The following is a 22246-nucleotide window of genomic DNA, read 5'->3' on the forward strand; positions in this document are numbered from 1 at the left end:
AAACACCACAAGAAGACCGATGTCTCATCATCAGTGCCCGCAGACTCCCCAGACACACAGTGCACAGACGACTGAACAGACATTGTTTATTCACCTGGAGACCTGCAAACTGCATTCTACTGACCCCTGGCCACAGGAGAGCGCGTAAAGCCTGGTGTCAAGAATATAATACATGGTCACTGGAACAGTGGTTCCAGGTTATGTTCACGGATGAATCCAGGTATAGTCTGAGCAGTGATTCCCGCCGGGTTTTCATCTGGCGTGAACCAGGTACCAGATACCAACCCCTTAATGTCCTTGAAAGGGACCTGTATGGAGGTCGGGGTTTGATGGTGTGGGGTGGCATTATGATTGGTGGATGCACATCCTTGCATGTCTTTGACAGAGGGACTGTAACAGGTCAGGTGTATCGTGATGTCATTTTGCACGACTATTTCCGCCTTTTCAGGGGTACAGTGGGCCCACCTTCCTCCTGATGGATTATAACGCACGGTCCCGCTGAGCTGCCATCGTGGAGGAGTACCTTGAAACAGAAGATATCAGGCGAATGGAGTAGCCTGCCTGTTCTCCAGACCTAAACCCCATCGAGCACGTCTGGGATGCTCTAAGTCAACGTATCACTGCACCTTTTTAACCCCTACGCCACTTCAGGAGCTCCGACAGGCACTGGTGCAAGAATGGGAGGCTATACCCCAGCAGCTGCTCGACCATCTGATCCAGAGTATGCCAAGCCGTTGTGCAGCCTGTGTACGTGTGAATGGTGATCATATCCCATACTGATGTCAGGGGACATGCTCAGGAAACAGTGGCATTTTGTACCACATGTGTTTCGGAACGGTTTTCGCAATTTATCACCAATACTGTGGACTTACAGATCTGTGTCGTGTGTGTTCTCTATGGGCCTATGCTATTAGCGCTAGTTTTGTGTAGTGCCACATTGTGTGGAACCACATTCTGCAATTATCCTTAATTTATGAGCATGAGTGTATGTTCCACTGCCACTGTGTCTTCTCTTTCTCCCTCACTGGCATTGTCTCCTTCGCCTTTCTATAACACATACAATTTTTACTACAGCCCAGTGTTTATTACTTTTATTTCTCTTTGCCACTGCCTCTGTCTTCTTCTCTCTCAATATAAAAAGGAAACGTCAATATGTTCGCATGCCAAAACTTTTGGGAAAATGTTTAAAGGTGCTCAGAAAGGTAGAACCAAGTAGCTGGTACCCCTTTTTCCAGTCAGAGTTTGTAACTTGTACGAAAAGAAACGCACTGGGTAGTAAAATGCAGATAATTTACGTATGTAAAATTATAATAATGCAAAACTAATTTTACACCTCGGACCGGATTTTATGTAAAAAAAATGCTTGTACTTCAGTACTATAAAATGGGGCTCCCAGACGACAACGGAAACATTTTACAGCATATTTCTCCCTGATACATCACTTTATAAACTAAATTTTCGTCTCACACCGGATTTTAGGTGCGTGTTTTAATCTACAAGGACGATTACTTTGAGCGTCTGTATCTCAGAAACAGGTAAAGAGATGAAGAAAATTTTCGAGGTTGCTCGAGATCTGGATCTTAGGAATACGAGTACATCGTAAACAATACAGCCAATTACTGTGCACAGCCGTCCCGGAATACGCACTTGAGGCTTGGTACCCAAAAAACAAGTTTTTGAGGTGTTTCTCGATAATAGATAAGGATTTAGAAAACGGTGATATTACTCTTTTAAATAGATGCCTAAAGAATAGACCGTTAAAACTTGACCTATCTGCTCCGGTTACTTATTATTTAGTCTTCCGCCCTTACTGGATTTTACATGTAGAAGTAAAGTAACTCAAACGAAGGGTATAAAGAGAATTTTCAAGTTAGTTCACGACTGCATCTTAGGAATACATGGTAAAGATTTCAGCCATTTGCTGTACATAGCCATTTTTTAATTCACGGCTGGTTTTCTGTCCGCTGGTGGTGGACAAAATATAGTAAAAAGAAAACTTTTGGGGGATTTTCAGAGGAACCGACCATGAACTAATGGCGCCTCTATAAGTCCTGCCAAGCTCACCGTGAATCGCCTCTAATGCAAAAAAGAACCAATCGATTTGCACCATTTGCCTAGGCGATAAGGAACGTGTAATATTCATACTTTGACCCTGTAGTGACACTAAGTCGCACAAATTCGATCCCTCTGTTACGTATAGAAACAGTCCCTAGGTGAAGGGCTGTCTAAAACACTTGACCCCACCTTTTCTTATCTCCAAAAGAACCCGGCGTTTGAGCACCGGAATATCCCGTTTTTATGTGCGCCGTTTTGGAACATGTTAGGCACTCATGCTGTCTCTTGCATACCGATACGCAGCACTGTTCCTTGGCGATTGGAAGTATAATGAAAGCTGGACAGCACTGACACAGCTACTAACATTGCTGCTGTTGTCTTGGTGCTGCTGGCTTTTTGAACGCATGTGAGCATCCGTGGAACCACTCGGGCAGCGAACTTAATCATCTCCAGGACGTCGTGCAAGATGTTGAAACCCGATCCTATTGTTCCCCTAGCAGCTCGGTTCTGATACGCCGGTCGTCGAGCACCATAAGATCCACTTCTCGTGCTGTATATCTCTTTATTCACAAAGAAATGGTCTGCCAGTGCGCTCTTCACCATTCAGAATTATTTGACCTCACTGAAAGCGTCTGTGGACTTGTATGATGGCGCAATGTTACCGCGCAATCATACCAAACCAGCGTGGGCTGTTTCGGCGTTGGTCCCCTACTATTGCTGAAAACGAATTACCGCGCAATATTTCACTATATCAGCAGTTCCTCTGCCAGCGTGCTACGACACCTTGGTGCGGGGTTTTCAGAGTGTACCTGGCCTCCGAACAAACAACAAATTAAAGACATAACTTTATTTTGTGACTATCCTGCTTAATTATGAACCTTAAAATATCCATATGAACAATGCTTCAGGAAAAATGTAATCTACATCACATGCTACGGAAGATGTAACGATTTTCTCTAAATCAGTTAACTGAAAGCTAATATTCATCTGTAAAGGAAACTGACTGATAATTTGTTTGGATCCATTTCACATATTCCCATTTTCAGCCATTTGTTTGGCAGACACGAAAATATCGTGCAGAAAAAGTATTAAGTTACTTAAATGATACGCATATGATCATGTGGACAATTTTACATAATTTGTTTCAAAATACAGTATGTTACCTGTCAGTCTCATTGCCTACAAAAAGCGCATGGACGCTGCAATAAAAGTACTACGATGTTGCTGTGGCTGCAAAAGTCATTTCATTTTGCGCTATTGGCTGTGACATGTCTTTAAAAAATCCCTTTTTCCTACAAAGCTGAGAAGAATTGCACATTTTCGGAATTTTGCAGTCGACTATCCCTGAACGCAAAGTCTACATATTAGTTTTGGGCCATAATCTGGGCAGTGACCGTAACTGTCGTATCGTACATGAGTCACTGGCCCAAGATCTCCTTCTGGTGTTGTTGTCCATCCAATACTCAAAGCCAGGCTTCGTCTTCCCAGGCTTTGCAATGTCCCAGAAATTGTATAATAATTCATCTTCAAGACTTTCTCTTTCTATTTATAAGCAGTTTTCGTTGTACAATAAAAAACAGCGCCACAGACTCGAACGGATTACTACACCGGTAACCGATGCTCACGTAGCCTCGTAGTACGTCTGCTAAAGATGCACACAGTTCAGAAACGTTTCACCAGAGATAACAGGATATCGGTGTATATGAGTTCTTAAATGTTGCTTGCAAGCACTAGCACCCATCCCATGTCCAAATTTGAAACATGTTGCAGAGAACAGTGTGCAATTTTGATGTATCTTGTGATCAACAGTGCCAAATGAAGGGTTAATCTACAGGGTGGTACAGGGTGATAACAATGAAACTTTCGCTACTTGAGCCAGTGTGGAAGGAAGAATATTTACCGTATGGATACCAAAATACATAGGAATGATGTAGAGACTGGGCGCTGCAAGATTTGCGTTGTTGATGGTGTTAGTGTCATGGCTTGACCTCCGGCGCAGGTACTGGTACGGCGACGTAGGGTTAAAAGACAAGTACCAGTGAGCATTGCAGTTGCTTACAGACGACAAGGCTCTGGACAAAGTGAGCAGGGCTTTACTCGTAAAGCTGTTCATCAAACCAACAGCAGTAGTGCTACTGCTCTCCGTGAATATCGATGCATTAAAAGAATACGGAGAGGAACTCGAACTCCGAGGATCAAGGACATGTAACTTACTGTGATCTGCTTCGCCAACATGTGATCTCTGGTCTGCGGGAGAGAGGTGCTTTCGACTCAAGTGTTTTCATGGGCGATGCATCTCCACCTCACATTGCTCACGAGGCCACTCGGTTAATCCGCAACACATCGGGAGAAATCCGAATCAAGTGTCATTCGTTCCAAACAGCGTGGTTACCAAGATCGCCAAATTTGAACCCATGTGATTTCTGACTGTGTGGTTACCTGAAGGACATTTTTTATCAACGAGACACTAACACGCGTGGTAGGATCAAGATAAACATAGCGATAGAGGTAGCCAACACTCCACCTGAGATTTTTCCGGCAGAAACAGAGAAATCTCTAGTTCGGTTGCAGGCTGTGGCGGATGCAGATGGTTGGGACAGTGAGCAACATTTGTAACCTCCAACTTGAACATGGTACGCAATTAACAAATGTTACCCTTAATATGGAAACTGAAAAGTGTTTTCTTTTCAAAGATTTATTTGTTATTTTTCTTCCGCTTGTCTTTAAAAATGTTTTCAAAAACGTTTCATCGTCCTACGATGACTCGTTTCTTATGAGGACCCTCTGTAGTAGCGAAAATGTAGTTATAACCACCCTGTATTGTGAATGCCCCTACGGTGACGGTGGATAGATTGTTTCCAGACCAGTTACAGATTGTTATACAGGATGTCATCAAGAACTTACCAATAGGAGTGCTCCAGAAACAAGACGACAAATGACAGACACATCATCTTCAGGTACCAGCTCCAAAGCAGTTCAATGAAGCATCCCACGTTAACTGGGCTCCGATGCATCGCACACGCCACCCCAAAGAATGTAAAAGATATTCTTATTAACTGTAAGTCAAAGGTACGTATCTAAGTTTCCAGGCCAGGAGACCACACCGTGGTTCAGGTCGAAAAAAATCGATTTTCGGTTTTCATCATATTTCTGTAGATTAAGGTTTTATGTAAGGTCTCTGAAAAGGATTTTCCTGAAAATTTTTTTTCGAGCATTTAAAGAGCATTTCCCTACCACGTGTGTTTATGTGCCATGCTCACTTTTCTGTCACCCACTTTTCTGCATATATTTTAGATCTTTATATCCCCTACATTACACGTTAGGGATTTTTGTTGCTCCCAAGTGTGTTGGCTATCCTTGGAATGCAACGGTCGGTATTCTTTTGTTTCTGCTGTTTGTAAACAACACGCTTTCAATTAGAAGATAGAAAATTGTTGACCGGAGAGGGTCGATTAACTAAAACTGAAATAGAAAACTTGCAGGTATACTATGGACAGGCAATTAGGAGAAATAAAGAAAATTTGGAGGCAATGAAGAAAGCTGTTTGGGCCATATTCTTCCATAAGTCCTCTACTGATGATAAGCCATGTCATGGATTGTGTCCATCACGAGAGAATTCGTGCTGCAAATACAATAGGAGAATCTTATTCTCACCAGCATTCTCTTCCTGCTGCTGTTATTACAGCAATTAAACCTATTTTCAGAGACTTGGCTCATCCTGACCTAAAGAAAAGGTCTGCATGGGCAGGCACAGAACCCAAATGAATGTTCCAACAGCGTAATTTGGAACCGCCTTCCTGAAACTGTATTTGTAGGCATGCGTACAATGAACCTAGGAGTTCATGATGCTGTCATTACATTCAATTGCGGTAATATTGGAAAGTGTTGGGTACTGAAAAAGCTGGGAATTAATCTTGGTGAAAATATTATCACTGGGCTGCAACACTGCGATAAAAGGAGGATAGCCGATGCAGACAGGTCTGCATCTAATATGACCAAGAAAGCAGGACAAACATCCAACAAGGTGAAAAAGAAGCTGGAAGACCTGCTAGAGGCCAAAGAGGGGCCATCATACGCAGCAAGACAGTTTTAATTAACTGTAAGTAACAAATTTCAAAAGTTTTTTCTTTAAAGTCAATTTCCCAAAAACTACAATTTTCAGTACATATGCCCCATTATACCAGATACTACCATAGATAAATGAATGAAATTTTCAGAGACTGCATAACATAAAAAGCCACCTCTGGTACTACATTCATTAATATTCCCCCATTAGGAAGTTCACAAAAAAATATTTTCTGCAGACAAAACTCAATATATTTTGTTAATAACTTAAAAAAGTATTACTTAAAAACTGTAAAATGGATAATGTAAATTTTAGTGCAGTTGACTCTATCAGCATCATGTAACATACAGTAAAAATACTAAGGTCCTGCATCAAATAATTTTTTTCAGAAATGGCTCAAGCACTTGCTTAAATTAACATGGATTAGATAGGTAGGGTGTGGTCCCATTAAGATGTGTGCCTAGTTACATATGTTAAAGATGCTATTTTTGTTTCGCCCGAAATACAGCGTGCCATTCCCAGACATCCTTTGGCTGCTTTTCATTTACGACGCAAAGCATTGTACATTCAGTACATTCACACCCTTGGAACATCATCTCTTCATAGTTTCAGATTAACCACGTACAAAGTGTCACAGTATGGAGCAAATTGGGAGTACAGTTTGACTTACGCGAAATGTTAGACAACTACTAAGAACTATCTCATTATGTCGCCGCAATTTCGTACTTGAGAGCTGATTCAGCGGTCATGTAAATATATCATGTGAAAATCACATAGCATTCATTAGAAATCATACCCTAAAAACCATGGACTGAAGTGTGTTAGGTCCGCAGTTGTTTTCTATCTACATAAATGATCTTTTGGATAGGGTGGATAGCAATGTGCGGCTGTTTGCTGATGATGCTGTGGTGTACGGGAAGGTGTCGTCGTTGAGTGGCTGTTGGAGGATACAAGATGACTTGGACCGGATTTGTTATTGGTGTAAAGAATGGCAGCTAACTCTAAATATAGATAAATGTAAATTAAGGCAGATGAATAGGAAAAAGAATACTGTACTGTTTGAACACTCCATTAGTAGTGTAGGGCTTGACACAGCCACGTCGATTAAATATTTGGGCGTAACATTGCAGAGCGATATGAAGTGGGATAAGCTTGTAATGGCAGTTGTGGGGAAGGCGGATAGTCGTCTTCGGTTCATTGGTAGAATTTTGGGAAGATGCGGTTCATCAGTAAAGGAGACCGCTTATAAAACACTAATACGACATATTCTTCAGTACTGCTCGAGTGTTTGGGATCCCTATCAGGTCGGATTGAGGGAGCACATAGAAGCAATTCAGAGGCGGGCTGCTAGATTTGTTACTGGTAGGTTTGATCATCACGCGAGTGTTACGGAAATGCTTCAGGAACTCGGGTGGGAGTCTCTAGAGGAAAGGAGGCGTTCTTTTCGTGAATCGCTACAGAGAAAATTTAGAGAACCAGCCTCTGAGGCTGACTGCAGTACAATTTTACCGCCGCCAACTTACATTTCGCAGAAAGACCACAAAGATGAGATAAGAGAGATTAGGGCTCGTACAGAGGCATATAGGTAGTCATTTTTCCCTCGTTCTGCTTGGGAGTGGAACAGGGAGAGAAGATGCTAATTGTGGTACGAGGTAACCTCCTCCACGCACCGTATGGTGGATTGCGGAGTATGAATGTAGATGTAGATGTAGATGTAGAATATTCAAATGGGGTTGTTATTTCTAGACTTTTCTAACATATTTGGATCAACGTCGTACCTACATCTATTATTTAGTCAGATTTACGACTGAAATGTAAACTTCTTGACATACTGGACGCAATTTATTAACCATAATGGATATCCACACGCAGGTACCGAAATAAGTTCTGGTATGCTTCAAAAATGTAGACAGGGCTATTGTTCTTTATGTTAGACATTACTTAGCGGTTGTATTGTTTTCAATCTCCCTTTTCTTGCACATGACAAAATTACCTATGAAACAATTTCATCTGATTTGACGTAAATAATCCTTAATGTATCGAAATGTTAAGTTTTTAAGTTCATGGAACGTATTACTTTCTCATCATCTGACAAACTATTTACCAGTAAAGTTAGTCTTAAACGATAACGTACGGTCAATTACAGATGAAGCAAACGGAAAGCTAAGACAAGTCGATAGGCCATCGACAACTGCTTCATTTCAATTAAAGAACATGCCTAGAAAGCAGGTGTAGGGCGTATATTGCAACACTGTCTGAGAGCCGTTTGAGCTAGATCATACTACTCGCATTAAGATTATACAAGCAAGGGCAAACGAAAAGTTCACAGTGTTGTTGTCCTCATGGTAGAGCATTACAGAAATTCTCATCTGACTGTCAAAGAAACACGCCTACTGTCTTACCAGAAACTATTGTTGAAAGTTCAAGAACTTTCAGGGTGGAGTCTATGAGCATTCTGGAAATCACGAACGTCATCTTCGAAGTAACCGTAATGACAAACTTCAAGTATGGAGTAATCTGTTCAAATATTTTTTACATCCTCGAACTCTGAAAGGGACTTAAAATAACACTAACACGTGCTGTTGTGTGAGTACTGGGACCAAAACCAAACACCTAGAAAACATTAAATGTGTCGGTAGTATAACAGAGTTCCCTACATAATAAGTCGATGAAAATGAAAATTTTCCATGGATACCAACGCAGGAAAGCTGTGGAATGTACCAGAATTTCTCATTTTTGTCAATATACATGACTTTAGACGTGCGACAATATCCTGATACGAGATATTTTCGCATTTTATATGCAGAACAATGTGACGTGGTAAAACAAATAAAATGGGCCGCATCGCTGGTTTGCATAGTTTCCACACATGATGACACTAGCGTTCATTTGCATTTCACATTTCGAACCATTGTTACATTGTACTTAATATGCATGAGGTCAGCAAATTCATACCAGCCGCTTGCCATTTCTCGCCACGGCTGAAAGTTTTCTCTTTCTTCTTTAATATTATATGGTTATTTTATTTTCCCGCTGTGTCCTGGTGCGAAATGCAGACTTGAAACCTAAAAGGAGCTATGTTTTAGTTACGTGTGCGGTACCTGGAATTAGTTTGTGAGCAACTTGTAAAGTACTTTCTCATTTACGTATACACACATAATCCGAAATTCCGCAAAGAGCCCGTCGTACCTAAATTAGCACTACCTGTCTTGTTTCATTTTCGTAGAGAGTGAAGTAAACATGACTGTCTGCATGTAAATATATACATACATATCCAAACGTACATACTAGATCACCATTTACGTCTTTAACCCGCAAGACCTCGTAAAATGTACTTGGTGATCCAGAATAATTTTCCATACATCCTATTCTATTGATGGATGGCAAGAAAAATGGTTCAAATGGCTCTGAGTACTATGGGACTTAACATCTGAGGTCATCAGTCGCCTAGAACTTAGAACAACTTAAACCTAACTAACCACTAACACACATCCATGCCCGAGGCAGGATTAGAACCTGCGACCGTAGCGGTCGCGCGGTTCCAGACCGTAGCACCTAGAACCGCTCGGCCAATCCGGCCGGCGATGGCAAGAAAATCGGGGGGCTCACGTGTGCGTAGATTCAAACTCATACAATTTTAGTACCATGATCATTCCACGAAAAATGGATAGTTCGGGCTCTATGGGTTTTGTCAGTCTTCCCACGAATAGTAAGAAAAACTTAAGTCCATACTGAATTGATTATTAGTCGCACACTCAGTTAACTACATCTGTAAATTTCACATCGTGTAACAGTTGGAACAAAAACTGTGTAGTGGTCTTATTATGGTAAGACTCCGTGTGAGGTCTAATCTCTCTTATTGTGTTCTCAGGACCGCTACGGGAGATTTACAGTGGAGGTAGGAGAATTGGTGAACAATCTGCCTCTAAATTTCGCTGTCAGTTCAAGGTCTTTACCATTTTTGGGATTCATCGTTACTGAATCAAAAATATTTACCTGCAGGTGTTCAATTTAGATCCCAAACTTCCATCACTATTTCGAATATCTCATTTGTGCTTTCCTTCTTTCGTCATACACGTACGTAACTAAAGGTTAAGTTGCGTATCGAATATTGTGTGGGTTAAAACAAGTGAAATGGGGAACAAAAAAAATCTATCAAGGGACTATCCAAGTAAAAGTGAACTTCATGCTGTTGTACGTTGAACGCAATCTAAAGAACACGCTTCCTTACGCACGATCAGTTTATCACTGCCTTCACCAAAAATGTATCGCTGTTGTGTGCACAGCTGCCATGGATTCTTGTGTCACATGGTGTCGTGAAAGTGTTGTTATGGACGATTTTAGAAAGAACTGAAGGCACAGAGTGAAACTCCGTTGCAGCACATTTCTTGCACCATAGAAGATATTGCAGGCCGTGGGCCGTCCTTCGAGTTCATTTTTTTTTCTGCTTCGTCTCAGACCACTCAAGGACCACGTCAATATAGTAATTATTTACTTTTGTTTTCGTTCAGCTTTCTCCACAACTCTTGCATTTTCTCAGAAGGAGCTTTTCTTCGCTCACCTGACCTTCTGACTCCACTTGTTTTCTTGTTCGTTTTATCTTCCTGAAAACCTTCTGATTTTTTAACCTCCAGACTGAATTTGTCGTTGTTGAGTACGATATCCTGTTCAGACTTTTTAGTCTATCCTCCTAACGTATTTTCTTTTTCTGTTTTCCTGTCTTGGAAGAATGTGTGGATCTTATTTTTTAATCGGCCTTCCTTAATTCTCGCTAGATGCCCATAGTACGTGACACGTCACCTGTTATTTTAGGGCAGAGTAAGCCTATTTCCTTCTTTGGTCTCAAGCCCAGTTGCCACCTTTGTTATTGACTGCACCTAAATAATGTTTGCAAGATTCTTGTTTCTATTTTTTCCAGATCTTCCAATGGCATTTTACATTCAAATAAAAGTGTTGTTTCCGGAACGGAGAGAGCCTCTGGGTTTACAACTGTGTTGCAGTGCCTCAATTTAAGTCTTTAGAAAGACATTTTTTTTTTTATTTTACAAGTATCGCACTTTCACGTATACTCTGTTCATTTTTATCAGAGTTAATTCTGACTGCTTTTTCTTAATGATTATCTTTGTATTTTCACCAAGATATTTCAAGTTGTCTGTTTTCTTGACGTTATCATAAGCGTTGTTTAAAATTCTTTGGTGAGTTACATTCCTTTGTCATGTATTCTGTCGTTTCAAACTGTATTTCATTTTTTTTTTCCTTTGGGAGTTGTAGTCTTTTCTTTGCATTCTCTAAGATTCCACCTCTTTACTGCTAGTTCGTCTGCAGGCATCAAACAGTTCATTGCTCCCTTAGATCCAGCCAGCAAAGTGGAAAATAAAATGATAAATAGAACTGAGAATGTATTAGATGACGATCAGTTTCGCTTTAGGAGAGTTAAAGCCACCAGAGAGGCAATTCGGGCATTGCGATTGATAATCTAAGCAAGACTAAAGAAAAAGGTGAAAGTATATCAATTATGACATCCGCTGATGACACTGCTATCCTTCGTGAAAGTGAAGAAGAATTACAGAATCTGTTGAATGAAATTAATAGCGAAATAAGTACGGAATATTGATTCAGAATAAATCGAAAAAAGACGAAAGTAATTATAAGTAGCGGAAATGAGAACAGCAAGAAATTTAACATTGGGATTGGTGACTAGGAAGTAGATGAAGTTAAGAAATTCTGCTATCTAGGCAGCAAAATGCTAGGAGGACATAAAAGACTAGCACTGGCAAAAAGGGCATTCCTGGCCAAGAGAAGTCTACTAGAATCTAACATAGGTCTTAATGAGAGGAAGAAATTTCTGAGAATCTATGTTTAGATCATAGTACTGTATGTTAGAGAATCATGATCTGTTGGAAAACAGCAAAAGAAAAGTGTTGAAGCATTTCCGATGACGTGCTACAGAAGAATGTTGAAAATTAGGTGGTATAGCAAGATAAGGAATGACGAGGTTCTCCGGAGAACTGGCAAGGAAAGGAATACATGGAAAACATTGACAACAAGAAGGGACAGGGTGTAGGACATCTGTTAAGATGTCAGGGAAGAACTTCCACAGTACTAGGGGGAGTTGTAGAGGGTAAAAACTGTTGAGGATAACTGATATTGGAATACCTCCACCAAAAAATTGAAGACATAGGTCGCAAGTGCTACTCTGAGATGAAGTGGTCGGCACGGGTGAGAAATTCACGGCGGGCCACATCAAACCAGTCAGAAGACTGATGACACAAAAAAAATTGTTTTTTCTCCTTTACTTTCCATTCTCATAGCATTTTCAGCACGCAGTTGAATATTAGCGGTGGAAAATGTCTCTTGGTCTGACTCCTGAAATAATTTGGAAGGGACAATAAGTTTTTCAAGGAATTCAACTTTAGATACTGTGTTTGTTTAATTATTTCAAGAGATTACCTTCCTAAAACAAATTCTTCAAGTTTTTGAGATGGGAGCCGCCGTCTATCGAAACATAAGCCTTTTTATCATCAAAAACATACCAATACTATCTTTTTATTTGAAGATTTCATATACACATTTATATGTTTTAGGTTTAGAATTTGCTACGGACGGAATTAGTTATTCCTAAATCCAGTTATATAAATAAGAATCCATAAATATTAGTATTACTTTTATTATTTTTTGTGTCTGATCTTACCTACTAAGGATCCCTGACAACAGCTACTTAAGAGTTCTTAGTTTCGGCTTGTTTATTTTTCTTGCCTTTCAATATTTTGTGTATCTCTTCACGGTGCAATTTCCTCTGTTTGCCGGAGAAGATTCGTCTGCGTTTGCTTTCCTCGCTCTCTTGGAAATCCTTAAAGTTATGGTTTTTCTTTCTGACTTTTTCTCTATTTTGGGTACCTTCTTCAGCACAATTCATTTTTTCTGTGTGTTTTTGAGCTTCGTCGATCCAATTATTGTTGTTGTAGTATTGGGATATTTACTTAATTAATCTGCTTTCCTCTATATTTTTATACTTCTGAAGAAAATGGCACGTTTTTGTTCCAAAGCAATCTCTTTCCTACTGTGGGATAACACATTTGTAGAAATCTGATGCTGAGTCATCCGTTCCATAGATTATTGTCAAAAAGTTAAATTATCTAATTCCTTCACCTCACACATATTTAATTTACTACTGAATGGTGTCATTTCAGATCTTTTAGTCGACTGGCAAACTCGAGCTATAATAATGGATCACCAGCTTCTTCCACATCAACTTCAACAGCCTCTTCATCACACTATGGGACAGCTACTTTTTTATCGTACAAACCTGTGATGAAGTACTCCATTTTGTGCCTTTCTCTTGCATTAAAAAGTGGTTTTCCATCTGTACCTCAGAAGCGAACACTTTTCAGTTTTACTTTTCCAAAATTATATTTTGTCACCGTGTACAGCGTGTCCAGTTTCGCTACAATTGTAGCTTTCTCAATATCTTGCATGAACCCTTCACCTATTCCGATTTACCTTGTACTTCCTGTTAATTTCTTTCCTAAGCAAACAATCCTGCTGTCTTCATTCCTCATTCTTAAAAGCCTCGCTTTTCTGTATATGAAGGTAGAATCTGTTCCCGAAAGAACAGATACCATTGATGACCGTGCAGCTTCTCTAGAATGAAACAATAATTAAATCGACACCCTAGCTGCAAACAGGCGTTTATATGCATCACTGGGGACATGTTGAAAATGTGTGCCCCTACCGGAACTCGAACCCAGGATCTCCTGCTTACAAGGCAGACGTTCTATCCATCTGAGCCTGAGCCACCGAGGGCACAGAGGATAGTGCGCCTGCAGAGATTTATCTCTTGCACGCCACCCGTGAGACCCACATTCCCGACAAGTCCACACCACATTTTTATTGCTCATGAAAACCACACATTGCATGCTGTATCACTACACACCGAGACCTTCATAGGTGGTAGTTCAGATTGCTGTACACACCGGTACCTCTAATACCCAGTGTAGCACGTCCTCTTACATTGATGCATGGCTGTATTCGCCGTGGCATACTATCCACAAGTTCATCAAGACACTGTTGGTCCGGAATGTCCCATGCCTCAACGGCGATTCGGCGTAGATCCCTCAGAGTGGTTGGTGGGTCACGTCGTCCGTAAACAGCCCTTTTCAATACGTCGTCCATAAACAGCCCTTTTCAATCTAGGGTCACGTCGTCCATAAGCAGCCCTTTTCAATATCAGGTATGTTCGATAGGGTTCATGTCTGGAGAACATGTCGCTCTAATCGAGCGATGTCGTTATCCTGAACTAAGTCATTCACAAGACGTGCACGTCGTCAATGAAGACGAAAGCCTCTCCCATATGCTGCCGATATGGTTGGACTATCGGTCGGAGGATGGCATTCACGTATCGGACAGCCGTTACGGCGCCTTCTATGACCACCAGCAGCGTACGTCGGCCCCACATAATGCCACCCCAAAACAGCAGGGAATCTTCACGTTGCAGCACTCGCTGGACAGCTTGTCTAGGCCGGTCTGGTTGAAGGCATATGCGAAGAGAACATGATGCCAATCTTGAGCGGTCCATTCTGCACGTTGCATCTGTAGTGCGCTGCATGGTGTCGTGGTTGTAAAGATGGACCTCGTCATGGACGTCGGGAGTGAAGTTGCTCGTCATGCAGGTTATTGTGCACAGTTTCGTAACACGGCGTCCTGTGGCTGCACGAAAAGCGTTATTGAAAATGGTGTCGTTGCTGTCAGGGTTCCTCCGAGCCATAATCCGAAGGTAGAGGTCATCCACTCCAGTAGTAGCCCTCCATGTCCGAACAACATCGCTTTGGTTCACTCCGAGACGCCTGGACACTTCCCTTGTTGAGAGCAGTTCCTGGCACAAAGTAACAACGGGGGCGCGACCGAACCGCGGTATTGACCGTCTAGGCATCGTTGAACTATAGACAAGACGAGCCGTGTACCTCCTTCCTGGTGGGATGACTGGAACTGATCGGCTGTCGGACCCCCTCCGTCTAATAGGAGCTGCTCATGCATTGTTGTTTATATCTTTGGGCGGTTTTAGTGACATCTCTCAACAGTCAAAGGGACTGTGTATGTGATACAATTTCCACAGTCAACGTTTATGTTTAGGAGTTCTGGGAACCGGGGTGATGCACAATTTTTTGCTATGTGTATTATTTAGTGATCGTCTTCCAAGATGGTGATTTCACATTTGGCATTTCACTGGAAGCCAACATTTTTCTTAATTTATGCTCTATTGTGAGTCTGATGTCCTGCAGTATATGTTATGACATCAATTCAATCATTTGAAAATGGAATAAAAGGCCGAAATCTGGGTCGTAATTAAACAAATAATAATACAGTAAATGGCTGTGTGTTCATTTAAAAACTCAGGAATCAGTGTGGGACCTGAGGCGGATGTATCCATTAGGAGAGTGTGGCGAAATTTCGCTTAGTGGGCTGTAGCAGCAGACGACCAACTGGAGCGCCTTTGCTAACAGCACGACATCACGTGCAACGCCTTTCTTGAGCTCGTGATATTGTGAGTGGACCCTAGACGAGTGGAAAATCGTACCCTGGTCGGATGATTCCCGATACAGTTGGCATGAGCATAAGGTTAGAGTTTGTTGCAGACTACATAAGCCATGAACGCACTCGGCAGCAGGGAACTGTGCGAGCTGGTGGTGGCTCCATAGCGGTGTGGGCTGTGTTTACGTGGAATGGACTCGCTCCTCTGGCCCAGCTGATCATCTACAGGGGCCTGGTTATGTTCGGCTTGGAGACTTTCGCAGTTACGGATGGCTATAGAGGTAGCGTAGTAAAATATTTCTGCAGCGGATTCCCAACGACTTGTTGAGTCCATGCCACGTCGAATTGCTGCAATATGCCGGCCAGTCAGAGGATCTACAGGACATTATGAGTTTTGACATAACTTTTGTCACTTCAGCGTGTAGCCTTCCTCTTTTTATTTTGTAGGGAGCACATTGTGCTCCTGTGGGAGCGATCTAGACGGTTGTAACAATAAACTGGTAGCCAAGATCGCGGGAATTCTTTTTATTCCATGATTACCGGTTTCGACGATACTAAAGCTCCCATCATCGGATCTTAGGACACAAACAGGTTACACCACTGCTTGCCTTGATTTTGTAACCTGTATGTGTCCTAAGATCCGATGATGGGAGCTTTAGTTTCGCCGAAACCGGTAATCACGGAATCAGTCTTCTTTATTTGACTGCCCCTTATAAATTTTCCGTGTTTTCCATGTATAACAGCGATCAAATTCCTGGATAACTCCTTCAAGGCTCTGGGAACCCGATGTTGTGAAGCATCTCTAATGACCTCGTTGTCGGCAGCTCCTGTTTTGCAATTGGTGTACAACTGCAAGGCACTAGCCAAGCGCCTCTTTCCCACAGTCCCGCCGCTGATCCGCATCCACAGGCAGCTGGTGGGCGTGGTCAACGGTTCGACGGGGGTGCTGGAGTGCGACGTGGAGGCGTTCCCGGACCCTGTCTGCTATTGGGAGCGCGAGGACGGCCGCCTCATTGAGCCCGGCCATAAGTTCGTCACCAGCCTCTCCGACAGGGACCGCTACAAGGTGCGTCCGACCTGCTTCCTAAACGACATTGCACATGGAAATGGCATCTAATTCATTTTTCATTTCGGAATGAAACATAGAACATTTTGTGCAAGATAGATTTTGTATTACTTTCTCCTCTACTCCTAAATGTTTGTATCCAAATTTACACATCCTTTGCAACATCCAAAATCATACCCACAGTATTTTTTTTATATCACCTTTACCTCAAGTTTTCGACGGATTAAATAAAAGGTTGCGAACGCTAGGTGTTTTCTTTGATTTAACGATGGCTTTTGACAAAATATTACTGCAGAAGTTGGACCATTATGGAGTAAGGGCAGTAGCTTACAATTGGTTCGCCTCTTAGTTTAAGAACAGAAAGCAGAAGGTAATACTCCGCAATATTGAGAGTGGTGGTGATGTTCAGTCCCAATGGGGCACTGTCAAGTGGGGCGTTCCCCAAGGGTCGGTGCTGGGGCCACTGCTGTTTCTTATTTATATAAATGATACGCCTTCTAGTATTACAGGTGATTCAAAAAATATTTCTGTTTGCTGATGACACCAGCTTGGTAGTGAAGGATCTTGTGTGTAATATTGAAACAGTATCAAATAATGTAGTTCATGAAATAAGTTCGTGGCTTGTGGAAAATAGTTTGATGCTAAATCACAGTAATACTCAGTTTTTACAGTTTCTAACTCACAATTCAACAAGAACCGATATTTTTATCAGACAGAATGGGCATATTATAAGCGAGACGGAACAGTTCAAGTTCCTAGGCGTTCGGATAGATAGTAAGCTGTTGTGGAAAGCCCATGTTCAGGATCTTGTTCAGAAACTAAATTCTGCTTTATTTACCATTAGAACAGTATCTGAAATAAGTGACAGTTCAACACGAAACGTAGTCTACTTCGCATATTTTCATACGCTTATGTCGTATGGTATTATATTTTGGGGTAATTCTTCTGATTCAAAAAGGGTATTTTTGGATCAAATACGGGCTGTTCGAGCTGTATGTGGTGTAAGTTCGAGTACCTCTTGTCGACCACTATTCAATTGTCTGGGAACTCTGACATTGCCCTCACAGTATACATTTTCTTTAATGTCGTTTGTTGTTAGCAATATTAGCTTATTTCCAAGAGTTAGCAACTTTCACTCAGTTAATACTAGGCAAAAATCAAATCTGCATATGGAATGCACTTCCTTGACTCTTGTGTAGAAAGGAGTGCAGTATTCTGCTGCATCCATTTTCAATAAGCTACCACAAGAACTCCAAAATCTTAGCAGTAGCCCAAACACTTTTAAGTCTAAACTGAAGAGTTTCCTCATGGCTCACTCCTTCTATTCTGTCGAGGAGCTCCTGGAAGAGCTGAAAAATTAAGCAAATTCCATTGTTACATTGTTGATTTTCTTCATTTAAACTTACGACTTGTCGCCTGAATATGTTTCTTATATTTCATTTTATCTGTTTCTACTATCGTGTTACAATTTTATGTATTGACTCGTTCCATGACCATGGAGACTTCTTCTTAATTTGGTCCCACGGAACAATAAATAAATAAAATAACAATTGTAATAAGATAAAAACTGAAAATGATTTTTGTGTCTATAGTGATAATGTGAGTAAATAATACTGACTCTGAACTAATAAAGGTTATACTGGCAGTACTAAAACAAGTGCGTCTATGGCCGATGATAATCATTATTGTTGCTTTGGTAGATATGTCATTAACCGTCTTCTAAAGCTGGAGATGTTACTCTGCTCTCTAATATAATGCGGAAGGTTATTCCACATCAGGTTTTTTCTACCGAGAAGGGCTTCGAGAAATTGGCTGATCGGTGGAATGGGATAGAGAGGATTTTGCTCTGATGAGACTGATTCTTTCTGCTATGTTGTTCAGGCAAGAGCTTTAATGGAGAGATTTGGGTGATAGTGTACGTTCATAAGACAGTAGAGAATACAAAGGGTATGGAAATCTCTGTTGTTGCCTACACGCAGGCAGGATAGCAGTACACACGATTGCGAAATATTATCAAATACCCGAACGTTGCAGATGTAAGGAACACAGTCATTCATAACCAGATCCAGGCGCCGGAAGCTTTCCAGAGAAAGACCTCACAGTATGACATCGCTGTAATCAATAATTTGAAGTATAAGTGTGATCGGAGGCTTTCCCGGCGTATGTGTTGTTTCCAGGGCTCCTGTGTGTCCAGCCGGATGCGATCGTTGAAGTCCCACGATATTTCGGCGAATAACCTCTCCGCCATCATCAGGTGGTTCTGATGGAATGGTCTGTCTGCTCATTGTCAGTGTTATTTATGTCGGCGGCCGCAATTGAAGCGTCGGCGGCCGCAATCGGACCGTCGGCATGGGGAATCGAAGCCCGACTGACGAACATAAATAACACTGACAATGAGCAGACAGACCTCCTCCTGGTGCACACTGCACAGTACGCGGACGACACTGCCTTCTACACGAGAAATGCGAACAAGGACCTGGTCATTCGTAGGCTACAAAGGATTTTAGACGACACAGAAACCTGGGCCCGTCGCTGGCGCATCACCATCAACTCTGAAAAGACGCAGGCTATGCTGATTACCCGCAGGCTCGCAAGACGCGAACCTCCTCAACGTCCCCCCCTTCACCGTCACCTAAACGGAACCCAACTCCCCTGGCGCAGAACCGCCAAGTACCTTGGCGTAACCGTGGACTCTCGTCTTACGTGGAAACCCCACATAGACGAGGTCCACAGGTAGGTCTGTGCCAGAATGTCCATCCTATATCCAATCCTGAACTCAACGAGTTCCCTTCCCTGCCCTGTAGGAGTACATATGTACCAGGCCCTGACCCGGCCAGTAATGGAATATGCGTGCCCTGTCTGGGGATACGCGGCAAAGCAGAACCACGCCCCCAGGAGGGCATTGCATTTACCCCTTGGATTCCCCATAGATGATCTGCACGCCGCAGCCGAAATCCCACTCCTGAGAGAGCGTTTCCAGGATTTGGCAAGGGCCTTCTATGAGGGTTCTTCCAGATCAGGAAACGCCCTCATCCACTCCCTAGGTTGGTATGGCATGTCCCGCGACAAGCACAAGCGCCCCATGACGATTTCGACGATTACGTCGAAGAGAAAATCCCAATATCCAACCCCTAATCCTGCTCCTTCCCATACAACACCAAACATCTCGCCAACCTCAGGCAAATACCAGACACAAACAGATCAGTCATCACATTTCAAAGACACCAAAAAACTACAGATATAATCACACACACACGAACACAGGGAGTAAAAGCCGAAAGGCTACAAACTCCCCCTCACACTTCCCCAAACAGGGGAAAGTAAATGATGAGAGCAGCAGCAACAGACAGACCTTTCCATCAGAACCACCTGATGATGGCGGAAGGTTATTCGCCGAAATATCGTTTGAAGTATAAGTGTTTGTACAAATTTCTTTTTCAGGTGAAGAGGGAAGAGTTTTTGATATTTTTGTAGGGCATAGAGAGGTGCTGATGCCTTCTTGCAAATTGCAGTTACGTGCTCAGTCCAATTTAGATTTTCGTCTATTATTACTCATAGACGCTTTGCTGAGGGAGAAAGTTGTTATTAGCCCCGTTTACGGTCAAAGATTGTAGGGATTCCCTTAATTTTGGGCTAATAAGGCTACAATGAGCAAGAGGTACCACTTGGGTTTGGGGGATTGAGCTTTAACCCCACACCCTGCACTCATTTTCATAGTGCACATAGGTCGGTATTGAGGTTCTCCATAGCTGTCTTCGGGTTTGTTTCTTCTGTACTTAGATGCAGCTGGAGTCATTAGCCTATATGTGGTATTTGCAGTAGGTCAGAACTGACGAAATATCATTGACACACAATGAAAAGGGTAGACGATCTAATACCGAACCCCAGGTGATGTCCGATACTGCCTGCCACAACGGTCGCCTTAAGGTGCTGGACAAGGCGGATTGCTGGCGAGATGTCAGGTATGCGCGTAACCATTGCACTAGTAAAGATATTTAGGCTGCTAAGTTTGGCAAGTAAAACGTCGAAGTCGACAGTGTTAATGGCTTTGCTGAAGTACAAGAAGCACACGAGTCACCTCTTGTGCTTCCACCGAAAACTTCAGGTCATATGATAGCTTTATTAATGAAGATGTTGTGCAGCAATTTTTACGGAAATCTGACTGACATTCGTCTAGTTGTTTGTTTGTGGTTGGCCAGATTGTTAGCTGGTCGTGGACTACATGTTCTAAGACCTTTGACAGTGCAGGAAGAATGCAGATTGGTCAGTAGTCAGAGGGTGCTGTGGCAACGTCCTTTCCAGATAGTGCCTTAGCTGGTTGCTTTCCTCAAGCCTCAGAGAAAACACGTGTAGTTAAGGAGTGTTGGAAGACATATGTTATAATGGGCAGTAGTTGGTCAATAATACGCTTACGAAAGCAATGATTCATCTATATTACTAAACGGCTAAAACGATCACCCAGTCCAAGTTGCAGGTTGTCTAATGGCCTCCAGGGGCAAGAAAATTTTATTTTCACAATTTCATATACAAGGCCTTTTTTGTTTTCAAGGTTCGATCGGTCAGGAATTAAAACCTGAGTGAAAAATCCGACGAAGTCTTGCAGAAATGTGTTGGGCAGTGTTTCTAGTGTGCCCGTCGATAGCGTCACTTCGCACTTTTCAGTTCTGAGCGCAGGGCGAGCACATAAAAATACCCAGAGCAACAGTCTCGTTCCAAGTGAGAAGTGCGTACTGTCTTTCGATATTTTCATGCTAAGGCCTTCAGCCAGATTTTATGCAGCTCTTGTAAGGTTTCTGAACAACACTTGGAAGTGAAAAGAACTGAAAAAACTGTCAATTGTTTTGTGAAAAGATTTGTCTAAAAGTAAGAAATAAATCACATTAGAGGAACATTTGACGTTCCTCCTGATGATACTCGAAATCATGTACAGGAAATGCGGTGCTGATTGAGAGTTTAAAGTTCAATATTTAACTCTGAACCTTATAATGTTAAACAGTACCGGTACTGGAGGAAATCTGTCTCGTTAAGCTGCTTAGATCGTGCAGTCTCATTTGCTCTACATCATTCAAAAGCGCGTCTGATGTTTGTCTAATCCATTATGTCTCTTACTTTTAGACAAATCAATTCACAGAACATTTGACTCTTTTTGTCAATTTCTTAAATTTCTGTATGCCAATGATATTCCGCACTGGCTACTATTATTTAGTCTACAACATCCATTTGTGTTATGTTCTTCACCACTACACAGTTTCGCCTTCGAAAGCATTTTCAGGTGTATGTTATAACCCGTCAAAAGGACATATTTGGATTACAGTCGAAAGTTTGGTCAGTCATACGCTGCTAAAATGCAGTGGGGTGCGCAGATTTTAAAACACACTTCACTTAGTGTCATGATTATTTTAAAGGGCGGAACCCTAGCCACTCCATATCGAAATGAGCTTGTCTTTCTCCAACCTTGAGTTTGTAAGCGCTGTATATTTTTTGTTTGTTTCTATATTTTACCCTCAGTCTTATTAGATTTCTGAGTATCT

At 42.0% G+C, this 22246-nt stretch overlaps 1 protein-coding gene across 1 annotated transcript in view; it reads left to right on the forward strand.

The window, feature by feature from the left end:
* The window catches only part of LOC126088406 (uncharacterized), a 992980-nt gene that overhangs the window by 732191 nt on the left and 238543 nt on the right, over positions 1–22246 (forward strand). Inside the window, exon 12 of the mRNA XM_049906546.1 lies at positions 16534–16715. Coding sequence (XP_049762503.1) covers positions 16534–16715 — 182 coding nt within the window. The remainder of the gene's footprint in view (positions 1–16533; positions 16716–22246) is intronic.

Source organism: Schistocerca cancellata, chromosome 6 (assembly GCF_023864275.1).
Source record: "Schistocerca cancellata isolate TAMUIC-IGC-003103 chromosome 6, iqSchCanc2.1, whole genome shotgun sequence".
Classification (NCBI taxonomy): domain Eukaryota; kingdom Metazoa; phylum Arthropoda; class Insecta; order Orthoptera; family Acrididae; genus Schistocerca; species Schistocerca cancellata.